Consider the following 15,797-nt stretch of genomic DNA (forward strand, 5'->3'; position numbering starts at 1 on the left):
TTCTTTTTTCTCGGCCACAAAGCCAAAGCTGACCGTGGAAAACAAGGTGCACGTTCCCTGCACAGGGTTCAAGAGACAACGGTCCGGGGGTGGAACAAAAAGAAAAAGCCACCCTCACCGTTGCTGCATCTCCTCGACATCGCACTCGAAAGGGAACCGGCGCCAACAGCAGCGTGCAAAGGGGGCTGCAGCCGGCTCGTGCTACCAGCGCTCTCCTTCGCAAGTCCTGTTGATACTTACCTGCCGCACTTCCGAATCAGCTGAATCCCCCGGACGTTCGTCAGCGGTCAACCACACCGGAAGTGGGTATGCTACTCGTCCAACCGACATGCTGTGCGACCGGCCTAAGGGGGAAGAGGAAGGAGCGTGCGGTGTTCCGTGGTACGCACGCGTATTTGGCCCAAACGACCTTTCTCGAGGAAATGGTCGGCCCCGCCCCTTTTGTGCAGGCTGGAAGGTATGAAGTAACATCAGCAGAAGAGAGTTGCCAGTAGTTGGAAGTTAGAAATCTTGTTTTGTTTGTCAAGGAAACCTGAACGTTTTTTTTTATTTTTTGTTTAAATTTAAAATAAAAAGCGTTATTTTGTTACAAGCTTGCTTACTTATTAAGGTTTATATGACCGCCCAACTCCTTTGGGCAACGTAATACAAACCAAAGAACAAAAATACAGAAGCAAAATAAGCAATAGCAGCTAAAAATAAAAACAAGGAAAAATGTACCTGAGATTAATCTTGTGGTTGAAGTGATGTTGTATTTTTTTTTAACATTACTATTACTACTTTCAATCTGTGTTGATAGTGTTTGTTATTGTTGATATGTCTAATTTTGATAAATTTTCCTTTGTTCTATGATATATATGGTATGTTATTCTGTAAACGGTTTAGAATCATATAATTGAAGTGGCATAGAAGCATTTGTAATAAATTTAATTATCTATTGCGGCCTTGTAATTTAATTAATTTAATAAATACTTCATAGTTCTGATTTTTGTGCTGGGTTAATAACATCATGAATTATGACCAGGTTTCATGCGTTGAGCTAAAAGATTGAAAGCATTTTTCATTCAGCTGATCTGAAAGCTAATGTTTTGCCATTTTCTGTTAAGTACGTTTTATTATTACATTTATATCCACCTTTCCTCTGGGCCTTAAGAGTCTAGTGTTCCACATAGCACAAATAGGATTTCCCCTCATTTTATCTTCATTTAGAACACAGGTATTTCCTTTGGGACAGGTTGGATGGAGAGTGTCGCTGGTCCCAAGTCATCCAGTGAGCCTCATCAGTAAGTGGGGATTTGGACCTCAGGCTCCCTGCTTCCTCACTTAACATCTTGTTGTTTTTTTAGGTACTTCATCTCCCCAGGTTCTAAATCACCTGGACTGGAAAAAAAAAGTAATCACTGATGTAGTGTGGGAAGAAGCTATCCTCTTTCTTCATTTTTTCTTGTTTTTTGGGCTAGATATTGTTGAACATTACTGATGATATGTATCATTTATGTGCAGAAGGCATTCTGAATCTTACAGTTTTTGGAACCTGGGAACTGTTGCATTTAGTTTCATCTTATATGATCTCAGAGGTACTCAATATTGTGTTTTCTCCTTTCAAAAAGGGACTGTAGCTAAAAAGTGGGGTGCAAGCTTTGCATGCAGAAGGGCCTGCCTTCACTCTGGCATTGTCAGCTAAAAAGATCATGTAGTGGATGATGGAAAAGACTTGTGTCTGAAATCATGTATTTGGAAGAAACTTGCTGAGAAGGAAAGGAGGAGAGATCTGAGGAACATCTGCTCTTTCAGAGTCAGTAATGTAGCAACTAGCTGTCTTGTTCAATGTAAAGAAGGTTGGCTGATCCACAAAGTCCAAAGCAACTCTGAGCAAAGAATTAGAACTAATAGATGAAAATCGTAAGTTTATTTTGGCTAAAACAGGAGAAATGACTTAACAAAGAGATCTGTTCTACTGGAAGAATCTGCCTTGGACAAGAGACAGTTGTGGATTTTGTTTTACTGGAAATGTTTAATATATGACTATTTCTTAAGGATGCTAGTTGTACTCCACATTGGGAATCCTGCAATAACTGGTTTGGACTAGATGACCTATGAGATCCTTTCCAATACCATTATTTGCTGTCATCTTCCCATAGATGAATTCCTGAGAAATACTCAGATCTATAGTTAGTATGGATCACATGACCCCGCGTCTTTAATCATTCTTGTTCCTATTTGTATTTGGCTGTCTATAATTTTTTTAGACTGATACTGCCACCATCCTGTTCTATTACAATAAGGAAGACTTTCTAAATATTCATAATTTAACAAGTAGGCAAATGTTTTTCACCCAATGGAATACATGGGATGTTAAATGGTTAATTTTGGCTGGATTGGGCTCAGTTTATAAAATCCTTTATATATCCCTGATTGTAAAACCCTAAAATCAAGGATTAAAAATGAGGAAAATTGTGCAGTGATTTATATATTATTATATAAACTATTTGTGAGGTTGGCTAAATAATGAATTTCATCAATTGCATAAAGTTAATCTTATACAGAGCAGCTGTAAAATTTTTACTTGAATTATCCAAAGTAATTTACATTCCTCTACAAGCTGTTTTTTACAGTGATTAATGACTTCCATATATAATAATAAATTTTTACTTTAAAGTCTCATCCCACCTTATTTACTCTCAAACCAGAGTCTTGAAGCAAAGGTACTCTGTAATTTTTTTCTCATCACTAAATCTGATATTATTCAGGATTTAATATGTAGCTTGATTACCTATAGTATATATGGCTGCATTCTCCAGGATTTTTCAGCTAAAAGGAAAAGTTTAATTCCCAATGTCTTGAATTTATCTTATCTTTCGTCCTTATATTTGCTGAAAAAGGAAACAAATTTCAAGTGTTCAGGCATTTCTCATACTGGGATCCACGCAGGAATAATAAAGAATTTGGATAGGATGGAATACAATACATTTTGATGGGAAAGAAACCATAAGAAAATTCCAAACATAGGAACATTTGAGGTAGATATCACTAAGCTGTAATAGCACCAAATTGCTTTGAGATTTTTGTCAAAATCACAAGACAAAGACATGCTAATCTCCAGGGCTAACATAACTTGGTTAAAAAAAATCCAAAAACTACACGTACAACATTGCCTTTAAGCAGGATGAAAAGAAAATCACTATGAGCACCTAGAGAAAGCTTTTGGCAGTCTTAATACTTGTTTTTCCACTTTTTATTTGATATTTCTGTGCAATATTTTTTAGTAAAACTAATGTAACTCTTTTTAGTAAATAAAAGTAATGTAACTTTTTAGTTAAACTAACGTAATGTAGCGGGCAGGTAACGGTGTTCTGTTCAGTCATGCTGGCCACATGACCACGGAAGTGTCTATGGACAAACGCTGGTTCTTTGGCTTTGAAACGGAGATGAGCACCGCCCCCTAGAGTCAGACACAACTGGACTTAATGTCAAGGGAAACCTTTACCTTTACCTAATGTAACTCACTATAAGACAGGAAGGCAAGCAAAAGCCATTAACTTGATATGAAGTTGCAATAGTTTTTATTAGTTTGTCAAGCAGATAATTGAATCTGAAACTGATTCAGTAAAAAGTTTAGAAGTGAATGCCACCTCCATCTGACCCAAAAATGCCAAGGAGACAACACACACCATTGGGTTATGGCAACATTTAAAAATAATGTTTTCCATTTTGAATGCAGCAATGTAAACTTCAAAAAGAGTAAAGTATCACCGTTGCCTATTTCTTTGCACATACCACATCATCTATCACAGATAGAAATTTAATGGCAAACCAAATTGTACAAGTAAACAGCTTGGTGCTTACAAGTTCTGTAAAAAGTGTTAGGTTTGATGTAAGTATCTTGATGTCCTTTAAAAAAAACAATGAATAAAAGCAAGTGGCAATTCACTTATATTTTCAATAATGTACACAATTTTTCTAAATAGCTTTTGTTAGTTTTTAAGCATGGTTCTTACGTATACGGCTTGATTCTCTCCTCACAGAAATACAGGTCAGGAGTATCTCCATCTCCAGATCTGTATGAGTGGGAAGCAAATCTGGCCGCAACAGAAGACATAGTAGTCCTCAAATGGTCTGCACTCCCAGTAATCAGCAGCTTGAAGTAGGCACTCCCTGATTTCTTTGCGAGTTTCGAAAGCACTGTGTCTGTGGAACACATTCTTCATGTGGAAAAATCAATACAAGCAACTTGCAGTGTTTCCTATTTCTATACAGACAATGGACTAGAATTCTGTAGAAGGCACTGTATTTTCCTTTGCATGATATTAAGCACAGATTGCAGTCATGCACACTTAAATTTGTTCCCCGAGAACTTTCCTTGCACAAGCTCTACTGAGGCAGACAGTGTATGTCTGCAAGAGTAACACAGAGAACAAAGGCTGTGCTCTTGCACTGCTGCCATTCATTTCAGTGGGGTTTTCAAGAGTAATACCTGGGTGATGGTACTTTGGTACTCTTGATCGTTTCTCCCATATGCTTTAGTGCAAACCTAACATTTTTACTTTATTTTAATCTGGCACCAAGTGCACTTATCTTCACAAAACAGTCTCCCACCCTCCCACCCCATCTTCCCCAAAAATATTTTATTTTGGTTCATTTGCAAATGTTTCATGTGCAGCTCTCGTAAAAAATAAGCTTATGACATAAGCGTAATACTTGTTTCTCATTATATATGTGTGTTGTATATTTATATATATATATATATATGTTTATGTGTGTGCATGCACACACGCATAAATCACAGTGTGCAATGTATTATTCAGTACGTAATGTTCAAAATATATGCCCTCCATCTCATGATTTATCAATAAAATCATATATGCAAAGATCGTTAGTTTATACATTACATTCATTTAAAAAGAATTTCATTTTTGATTTTTTAGAGAAGTTCTCCCAAGTGAAAGGTTGAATGTGAAACAGTGCAAGCAATTTAGAGATGCTGAAACTTGATGCCTTGGACTATTATTATCAAAACTGTACATCTGTGTATATTTACTGTATTGAACATATGTGCTTTGCAAGAAAAAAGCTATGAATTATAGTATACAATGTTAAAGAATGTTCATAAAATTATATTAATGTGTGAAAGATGACATGGAGGGGCGTGTTCTTCTACTTTTATTTTGCAATCCTGAAACAATGTCTCCGTTTCCCTCTGGAATCTCTTCCTTCTTTCGCACTTTGAGGCGGGTAAGAAGTTTTATTAGCCACTCATCCCACTCCTCTGGTAGAAGCAGCAGGAGGAAGCCCAAGCCAATTATGACAATGGCAATTACACGGACACTGTTGAAGACAATATCACTCGAGTAGTGATCAACAACTGCATAAAACATTGAACAGATAGCATTATGGACAGAAAAAAACATATTTACTAAGTAGTACATATGCAATAGCAAAAGATCTGGATTTCATTCTCACAAACCAAAAGCCCATAAATGCAGCCAAGAAATATGAACTGAACACTACCAGTGGCAATAGATTTTCTGATCCGAGATCTAGATAGTAACAGATCATGCATCAACCCACTGAGGTTGACTTCTCCTCTTTGAATGGCCTGTGATAGTTGCCCAGGTGAAGGCCACCAGTGTGCTGATGCTCTGCTTTCATACGCAGACACTTGGGCGAGTTCTGAACACAAGTCTAGCATTATTCTGGGACAACAGCAGATACATGACTAAAAAATCTTCCCTGATCAATAGGAGCATGGGACAAATTGGGAGAGAGTACATGGAGAGCATTAGCTATGTTTCCTCCTGCTTCACCTTGCATTGAAGTGTCTTTTTTTTAACAGATTATTGCAAATAGTGCTATAAAGATTGTCCAAAGGATTGCTATAAGATTGATGTCCATCAACACTCCTACTACATAAAAGATGGACATTGGTAGGCACTGATTTTTGTGGTGATCTTGCTATTGATCTTCATAACCAATCTAATTCCTTATCTGGCAGCTCTGGAAATTGTTGGTGGATGTGACTGTGTAATCAGACCAGTTGCCACTTTGGCAACTATTACCAATGAAGCCTGAGATGCGAAATCTAGCAGTCAAATGACTAGTGAGTCTATAGACTGAGCAAATTAAAAGAGCAACAAGCATGCCCCCTCCTTTGCAGTAGCAGCAGGGAATCTATACTTTAGAAACACAACCTTTCCAGAGAAATTGACTTTCTACGCAGAGTGCTAATCTTATTTTTTTAGAGTGGTCTAATGTTCTCTGAAGTGCTCTTTCTCAAGAATATCAAACATACGTTTTGAAAGAGATTGAGCACTGCTTCACAAGAACTGAGGTTCATATGGACCTCAGTAAAATCTAATTTGTGCTTCCAAAAATGCCATAATGCTGATGGTTGCCATGATATAGACAACTTTCTATGGAAGCTAGGTGCCACAATGGTCCAGCAGCCCACCTAGATGGCCACCCAGGGAAGAATTAGGCAACTAGAAGCAGCCAACAGGAGCTGGCCAGATGCATACCAAAGGAAAAGAAGATAACTTCCTTTACTAAACATTAGATACATAAATCATATCTTATATGAGTATTTTGAAATAATGAAGTAGGAAATTAGTACTTTAAATCATCACTTTCCAAACTCCACATGAGAACAGTCCACTACGGAATTTTCCTGTTGTTTGTCCTCTGAAACAAATGGGAGATGCTCTAAAGTTCAATATTATATCTAGAGACAAATTGCAAATAGACTTGAAATCAATCTGTTTGACAAATTAACCTTTACTGTAAAGGCTAATGCTATGAAAGGCTAATGCTATGAAATTAAAGGGGAAAACTAGAGTGAGCATTTGCTAAAATAAAGCTCTGATTCTTTTAAATACAATGTATATTACTTTACATATAAATCATGTACATCCTGATTTATATATCATGTATTAATCAACCTGTACATATATGTCTCTATGACTTAATTAAAAAAAATAAAATAATACTTACTAGCATTTACAGGTACACTTAGTACAATCCCAAGAGATATTAAGGTAGGATATGTAATAGCAATCCCAAAATTTAATAAAATATTGAATGCTGAAATAAAAAATAAAATTATTTCATTTTATAATTACTTCTGTTTTGGTACTAAGTCTGCTTTTTCACAGATTTAACCAGTTTATTGTAAGCAGCCACATTTAGATTGATATAAACATTTGCTCATAAAGATTAAAATATGGTGCTACTGAAAGTAGTAGCTCTGTGTATCACATGTCAAGAAACATATTTAGATCCAGTGCCAACTGCAGGACCGTTCTTATTTAATTTGTTGAAACCTGTACATCCTGTCTTTCCAAATCAAATTTTACTTCAGAAAGCATTCAAACTGCATGTATTTATGGTGAAAATAATTTTTAATCGACTAATTTAAGTCCATTTTACAATGTATCCATGTTGTACACTGACCTTGTTGTTGCATTTATTTTTAATATAAATAGAAGAATATCCAGGAATTATACAATAATTTAACATAAGCAGGATTCAAAAATATTAAATTATGGGAGATTCATTTTAGTCAAAAGGAAATACTCTACAAAGCACCTGCTTAAACTCTAAAGGCCATTAACATATATGATTTTATAAGAGAACTACTTTCATATTGCTTACCAATCCATTATGAGGACCATTACATTGTCATTGAAAGTTTTCGTGTAAGTAAGTCATTTCACCAGAGCATATGCTGATGGAAATCAAAGTTCTCTAACAAGTGGTATTAGAATTATATAATCCTAGAGCTGAAAGAGGCCTTCCTTTAACTCTAACTCTAACCCCCTGCTCAGTGTAAGAATTCACATTAAAGAATCCTAGATAGATCTCCACCTGAGCCTGTCCAGTGAAGGGTAGCCAACCACGTCTTATGATTATTTGTTCCACTGTCAAACCACTGTTACTGTTAGGAAGTGTTTTCTAGCATTCAGTAAGAATCTTCTTTCCTGCAACTTGTCCATTATTCCATGTCCGGCACTCTGGGAACAAGTGAGAACAAGTGACTTTCTTCTATGTGATAACCTGCCAGGTACCTGAAGAGCGCTAACGTATTTTCCTTCAGTTGTATTTTCTCAAGGCTAAAGCCTAATTACATCTAATCATCTATTAAATGTCCAATAATCTATTAAATGCACACATAAACAGATATAGTTATTGATATTGCACTCATTACCATACATTTTACTTGCCATAACAGTGTCAGTGTGACAGGTTATTCTGTCACTTTTCTTTCAGATAAAACATTTGCAGTACCCTCTTAAGTGTCAGGATGGAACTACCATGTTAGTCAAATTATGGAGGATAAGATTACAATGATTGCTAGATATGATTGCTATACATTTCACTCAGTGTTGGAGGCAGTATGCTTCAATATCAGCTGCTGGGCAACACGGGAAACCATGTTAATATCTTAGGAACAGTGCCATAATTATAAAAAATGGATTGCATAGGATTATATTAAATTAGATTGGATTAAGTAGGCTTTGTGAGAGCCAGTTTGGTTTAGTGGTTAAGGCACCAGGGTAGAAACCAGGAGACTATGAGTTCTAGTCCTGCCTTAGGCACAAAGCCAGCTGGGTGACCTTGGGTCTGTCCCCCTCTCTTGGCCCTAGGAAGAGGGCAAGGACAAACCACTTCTGAAAAATCTTGCCAAGAAAACTGCAGGGACTTGTCCATTCTCCGAGAATTGGACACGATTGAACGGATTAAAAACAAAAATGTAGGCTTTAATCATGATCCAGTCTTCCTTTTCCTTAAGACTATCCAACATAATTGTTTACAAGGATGCAGTTATTACATATGAGCAACATTTACTTACTCAATAATAGGACTGAAAATCCACAAATGCTTCCCCAAGGAATGGCATCAAAAGAACTCCAGTATTCAACTTTGGTAAAGTAAAGGATGACAGGAATACAGGTAACAAAAAGGATATTGAAAACAGCTAACACTGACAAAAATAAGGCAGCTTCTCCATACTTAGCACTGCCCAGGAGAAGCTTAAATAAAACCTGTAATGTAAAGAGAAAAACAATCTGAAAAGCAAAAACTATTGTTCATATATGGTAAGAAGTTCTTTAAATGCTTAAGTTAAAGTGCTTTATTTATAGTTTAAAACATGTTTATCTAATGCAGATATGTTATGGAAAAAAGAATATCTGGTTTATACTATTATTCAGAAGTAGCTGGAATGTTTCCAGGTAAACAGCTTCTATTACAATCCACTCTGGATCTATTCTGTCATTTCCAACAAAGATGGAAGACAACTCAAGGAGGGCTATACAGTACTTTGAATGTGGTGTCACCAGGACTTCCTGAAGACTTTTGTAAATTTGTAAGGCAATTACATGATAAAAGTCTTGTTTGGAAGCACTGGAGCACTTCCTGTGTTTAGAAGACCAGCTAGAAAGAGCCAAAGAAATCCACCAGGAAAAATTTTACTAACTGGACCTTTTACTTTATTTATATTTAAGTTTCACAGTAGTACACATAAAAAGGGGCTAAAATTGCTATGTAAATTTCTATAAATAGGTGCAGTGTGGAACAGAAGTGCATTTCAGATTTGTAATATTGAGTTTTGTGCAGTTCCTTAGTCAATAATCAATATAAAGGTTACTTATTTTGTCTGTCAGAAATAAACAGCCAATTCAGAGCCTTTTTTGTAAAACAGCATTCCCAAATAATGTGAACTGGTGGATAAATTGTTTTCAATGCTGTTTAGTAATTGTGCTGTTTGAAATTCTGATTGTTATCTTTCAGTTTTGTTCTCTGTGTTATCAAGATTTTATAACAACTTTGCTATCTTATACAAGCAATCAAACTATAATTACTTCAGCAAACTTTCTGGTAAATGTGGGACACACCTTCCCAGCTACTGCTACAAATATATCCTCTGCAAATTACTATTTCATTTTAATTACATGTAAAACATTAAGGCTGCAAATTTAATCATGTTTTTAATGAAGACATTTCTATATCAGCAGGATTCTCTAAGTTAATGAGTTGGGGTCAGATTTGCCCTTAATTACCACTGCTTTCAATGGAGAAGAATGAGTATATTTTTTCAGTTCGATTTCCATGTCACCTCAATGATATCACTTAGATTAATTTGAATCCTATTCATGTTTAGTAATTAATATTAATTGTGTATTTATTTCTAAAGCACACATTTTTCTGTGTAGCTTTGTGATTATGTCTAAAGTCAACTATTAGAATTATGGAATAACAAACTGCCTTTCAGTTAGAATGTTAATTCCACTTCATTCCCAATGCAGATCATTTCACTGAAATGAAGCCCACCTCACCTTCAGAGAGAAACTGAGGAGATCATCTGATGAACTTCACTGAACAGCCTTTACCAATATTTACTTGTAAACCCCATTGCCAGCGATAGGCCCAGGTGGCAAATGCCAATCCTTGCAGCCACGGATTTTCTCATTATAAGGGGTATATAATGTGGATCACTACATAAGAGTGGAACTGATTCACTAAATGCTTATATGAACTAATGACAAAGAAAAACTCTTGCTGGCACTGGCATTTGTATTTCTATAGTTTATATACTGCGTTAGATACGTAGCACAGAGGTGAACTGTTGGGTTCTTGATGCTTGCTGAGCTTGGTTGTTTTCTTACAGATGATGATGATGCTACCTAGCTTGGTAATGAAACTTCTGCAAGAAAACAACCAAGTTCAGCACGCACACGCATGCGTGCGCACACACACAAGTAAACTATTATTATGGAATATGCAGCAATGTTACCACTATAACTTCCTGTTTCTTGATTTATAGAGAAATGTAAACAGAGAATATCAAAGTGGCTTTGACTAACACAGAAGTACTATGGTGAAGACCCTGCTTTGAACAACAACCAGATCACCATTGGTGATGACAAATTCAGGTAAGTTCTTTGAGTGACTGGCATCTGTAGGCTTTTGATGTGTCAAATGATGGAAGCAGCACAGTACTGCAAGCTCTGCTGGGTGTGTGTGTTTGTTCTCATGCACATACACATGCAACAAAATAATGTACATAGAAAAGGGACCTTGTGCTCTGATTTTGCATTGTTGCTTGTGCCATTCTGCCTCCTTTTCCCCTGCCTTCCACATCAACACCACTGATTCCAGCACAGCCACTGGTATACAGTAATTCCTACATAACCAGTGAAGTACATATATACTAAATCAGTGCACCTGTAATGTTCATCTAGCAGTACCTAATAACTTACTGTATGTATTCTTCTACCAATGACATGTATCATTGCTGTGTATTTATTAATTTACTGGGGCTTACATGCTACTTCAATCCAGCAGGGATTACATTCATACACACACATACAGTACAAGTTACTAATGCCTGGACAGTTCTTGCTGAAATGATTCCTATCCAGATGACATACTTTGATCATTGCCCATAATTTCTATTTTCTTTCCAGCATTTATGGATAGTAAGCAGAATGGCTGCAAATTGTTACAATGAACAGTAGAGGTTCATTTTTTTAAAAACTTTGGGTTAGACTGATGTGCTAACAAAATGCCATTGCAAGGGACCATTTGTTGCTCCCATGTACTTCTCAGATGACTTATTTCACTATGTAAAAGGAAAGCTATAGCAAGTTTCATTTATAGAATATTAATGTAAAACTTGACTTCTATTTTCACACAAACACACACACCAGGTTTGAATGGCTAATTAATTTCAGATGGACTGTTTGTATTTTATCTTCTTTAAAAAAGGGGGAATGATTTAGCCTCTTTAACCTTACTTTTTAAATCTTTGTTTTATTTTGGTTCTTCTACCAGCACTCTGATTTAACACAAACAAATGTCATAGAACAACAGATGCGTATGTTCAGGCAAAGCTGAATGCTGTATTTATATGTCATGCTTCCCATACTGACCAGGCATGTACTTGAAGACTTTACATTTGAGTCACCTAACAAGTATACACAACCTGTTCAGTTTCACTGAATGAAGGCAGGCACTGGAAAAGAACAATGGGAAGATATCATGCCTTTCAATAGCAGAAAAGGCTTTCAGAGAACATATTTTGATCACCAGCTGGTGGCAGACACTTCTTTTCCACTGCAGTATCTGGGGTGAAATTGAATTGTCATTAAACAGTCCTAGGAAGCATAGAAATGTCCATGTTTTCTTAGGTCATTTTTTCATGTAATCTCCTACAAGTCCATTATGGAAGGAGCTGTGGTGCTATTATTTTAAATCGCCCTTCTGTAACTTAATCGCTTCAGACATTGTTGGTTTACAAATCCTATAATTCTTGATTATTGGCTATGTTGTCCAGGCTACCGGGAAACATCTCACTGGGGAAGGCTGTTTAAAGATATGGAAGCCTTCACAAAAAAAACCTAGGGCAGAAATGTTGCAAGTTGGCAGTGCACAAATTTCTATAATAAATCAAGTCAACAGCACAGTTCAGATGAAAAGAGTCAGTTATACACTGGCAGAAATCTAAACTCCATGGTACCCAAATTACATGGTATAAATTACTGTACATAACAAAAGTCATTTTGTTTGAGTTGGGCAGCCCAATGTAACTCCAATAAATAAATAAACTATATAGTAGCCTACAGACCCTCTCCCAACCCCACCCAGAAATATTTTAGAGATATATCATCTTTTATTACAGAACTTGGAAACTCCCAAATTAAAAGATAAACTTCCTTAAAGCAAGTTTTGTTGGGTCAGACTTGGCTTTTACACAATGCCCTCTCAGCAGCATTACTGAACCCCAAATTCTTCCATTCTGCCATTTTGCAGAAGTCACTGATGGGTGTATGAAATAAGAAACTGACATTTCTCTATCATATTTTATCCTGATATTGATTTAACCATAGGCCCAGAGGGAACAAAATTTATGTTAGTGCTGGAAGCAATTTACTGGGCTTTGGATTCCTAAAAATGTTTATTTAATGCCCATGAAGGAATGTAATACTATCTAAACCATAAATGATTAGATTCTAAATATTTATTATTTCCTCAACTCTTAAATCTTTTGTATATTTTGGATACTCTTATTCTTAATAAACAGAGTTGTTAAATTATTTGGTATATAAGCAAATAGACCCTAGGTGATCCGCACATATTACATATTGATATAATATTTCAACTTATGTTAGGAAAGTATAAAATGTAAGGGAACCCACCGATTACTGTGTTGCAAGGCCATTGGGTAGAATGACTTTCATCCTAAACTTTGGTTTTAATTTTTTAAAATTAATTTCTATTCCTTATGGTTGAGAAACTCATAAAAGTATGACTGCAGAATGTGTCCAAATGACACAGAAAGTAATCTGCAAAACTTTCAATTACTTCTTTTGAACATCAATATCCATGAGTTATTGGTAGAGCTATTATATGTAGAGAATGAAGGCAAAGAAGAGGTGCTGGAACACTCCTTTGGGAGAAGGCAGTGATGTTCTCCCCTCCTCCCCCTGCTCAAAAGATCACCCAATCTATCTTTCTTCTTTGTATAAAAAGCACAATTGTGCAACATACTAATGCCTAGAAACAATACCAACTTTGCATAATTATTGGATTAATTTTTGAAAAGCACTAACATTTAGTCATCCTGGATGAATGGGGCACAGAAATTAAAGGCCGTTTCCTCATCCATCCCTTATTTATTTATTTATTAATCAAATTTATCACCACCCATCTCCCAAAAGGGACTCTGGGCGGTTTACAATAAAACATAAATAAAAATATAAAACTATAAAACACTATAATACATAATACAATAAATATAATAAAAACCTCGATGGCTGAAAGTTCTTTATGATTTGCAGGCAGAACAGGGTCCTTCTAAGAAACTAACCATCCCCAGGAATGGCTACTTTCTCTCCCGCCCCAGGAATAATTACGGAATCAGGACTTTAGCCGTTTCCTAAAGTCCAGGAGGGAGGGAGCCAATCTCACTTCCAGGGGAAGGATATTCCAAAGGGCAGGTGCTATTGCAGAGAAGGCCCGCCTCCTGGACCCCACCAGATGGAATTCTCTTGCAGACGGGGTCCGTAGCATGCCCTCTCTGCACGACCAGGTGGGATGGGTTGATGTGATGGGGAGGAGACGGTCCCTTAGGTAACCTGGACTCGTGCCATGTAGGGCTTTAAAGGTGATAACCAACACCTTGAATTGGACCCAGAAGCATACTGGCAACCAGTGCAGCTCGCGGAGCAAAGGAGTGACGTGTGCTGATCTTGGGAAACCCAAGATCGCCCCTGCAGCTGCATTTTGCACCAGCTACAGCTTCCGGATACTCTTCAAGGGTATGACCTATTCTCCCTTGCCTGCTCCCAAAGTGAAAGCATTACCATTAGTGGAGATGTAAACATCTCCACTAATCAGTAGATAAGGTAATCTCTTTCATTCATGCATTCACTTTCCTCCTCCCTCACAGTGGCAACAGGACTGGATTTATCTAATTCTATTATTATTTATTGTGTTATAAACCAGCAACTTGTAAGCAAATTTCCCTAACCAAACTCTAAGCTCTTTTTTTATGTCGTGGAACTGGAAGTACTGGACTGATGCAGACTCTGATCCATCGGCAGCTCCAGGATCTCTTCCTTTACTCAGGGTTTTGTTTTGTTTTTTGCATACAGTGTGAACCAATTTTCCTTTGAACAGTTACCATAGACTGGGCAGTGTTGGGCTTCAGGGTTTAGTGACCGTGGCCTAGACAACTGATTTCCTGATGTTTTGCCAGCAGCTGTGGCTGGCATCTTCAAAGGCAGGGTGGTCTGCGTAACCAGCCACAGTTGCCAGTCAAACATCAGGAAATCAATTGTCTAGACCATGGTCACTAAACCCTGAAGCCCAACCCTGTCCAGCAGATACTGGCTGTGAAAGCCTACAAGTGATGGACTGTGAGGGTGACCTTGGAAGATGTGGGGGGGAGAGATGCTGCCTAGGGAATGATCAGATAAGAGAAAGGAGTCTGCAACAGAAAGAAACTTAGGAAGGGACCACCCTAATTACTCAGGCAGTAAATTGGGAGGGCGGGAGATCTGTACTTTCAGACTTGCAAGATTCTGTTAATGTAGCCTTACAATAAAGTAGGATTAGCTCATCTCATTATGTTCCCTATCTGGTTTTCCTGGGAGGGCTGACACTACATTAGTTCCCATAGGGATAACTAGCTGATTTAACAACCCCATGTGGAACTTTAATTCTGTAGAAGCTCAGTGAAAACATGACTCTGTACAGGATGAACTGAACTGAAAGCAGAACTTGGACACATTCGGTCATCCACTGTTTGGCTGTAGCTCCCAAGATTCAAGCCTGTCGACTAATGAGTTAAGCTCACTACTACACTTACCTTGTAAAGAGCTGACATTGAGGCAGATCCCACAACAAGTGCTATTCCAATAACTGAATGACTGTGGAATCCATCTGCATAAGTCATCATAACTATCCCTGCAATAGCAAGTATAGCAGCGACAATCTATTTGGATACACAGAAGCAAAATGTTAATGGGCCCAAAAGTCCTGCCAGCCCTTGTAACACATTAAACTGTGATCTTTCCTAAGACTTTAGCCAGTATTAAGAGAATTTCTCAAAAGCCTAACTCAAGTGAGTACACTCCAGATGCATCTTACCCACTTTGGACAGGATTACACAAAAGGCTACTAAAGATAAAACCCAAGCCAAAACTAGCCAGGATTTCCACTGTATAGTTATACTGTATACCAACATACCATTATTGAGAAATCTGTTCTTGAACAGTTATGTATATTATCAGATCTAT

The 15,797-nt window shown here is 37.1% G+C and overlaps 1 protein-coding gene across 1 annotated transcript in view; it reads right to left on the reverse strand.

Annotated features, from left to right (window-relative positions):
* Positions 1–4,660: 4,660 nt before the first annotated feature.
* Positions 4,661–15,797, reverse strand: part of SLC35F3 (solute carrier family 35 member F3) — a 37,142-nt gene continuing 26,005 nt past the window's right edge. Inside the window, exons 4-7 of the mRNA XM_063306722.1 lie at positions 15,368–15,493; positions 8,846–9,038; positions 6,988–7,077; positions 4,661–5,362 (exon numbers count right to left, since the gene is read on the reverse strand). Of these exons, the coding sequence (XP_063162792.1) occupies positions 5,118–5,362; positions 6,988–7,077; positions 8,846–9,038; positions 15,368–15,493 (654 nt within the window). The 3' untranslated portion in view covers positions 4,661–5,117. The remainder of the gene's footprint in view (positions 5,363–6,987; positions 7,078–8,845; positions 9,039–15,367; positions 15,494–15,797) is intronic.

This window comes from Candoia aspera, chromosome 1 (assembly GCF_035149785.1).
Source record: "Candoia aspera isolate rCanAsp1 chromosome 1, rCanAsp1.hap2, whole genome shotgun sequence".
NCBI classification, from domain to species: Eukaryota; Metazoa; Chordata; class Lepidosauria; order Squamata; family Boidae; genus Candoia; species Candoia aspera.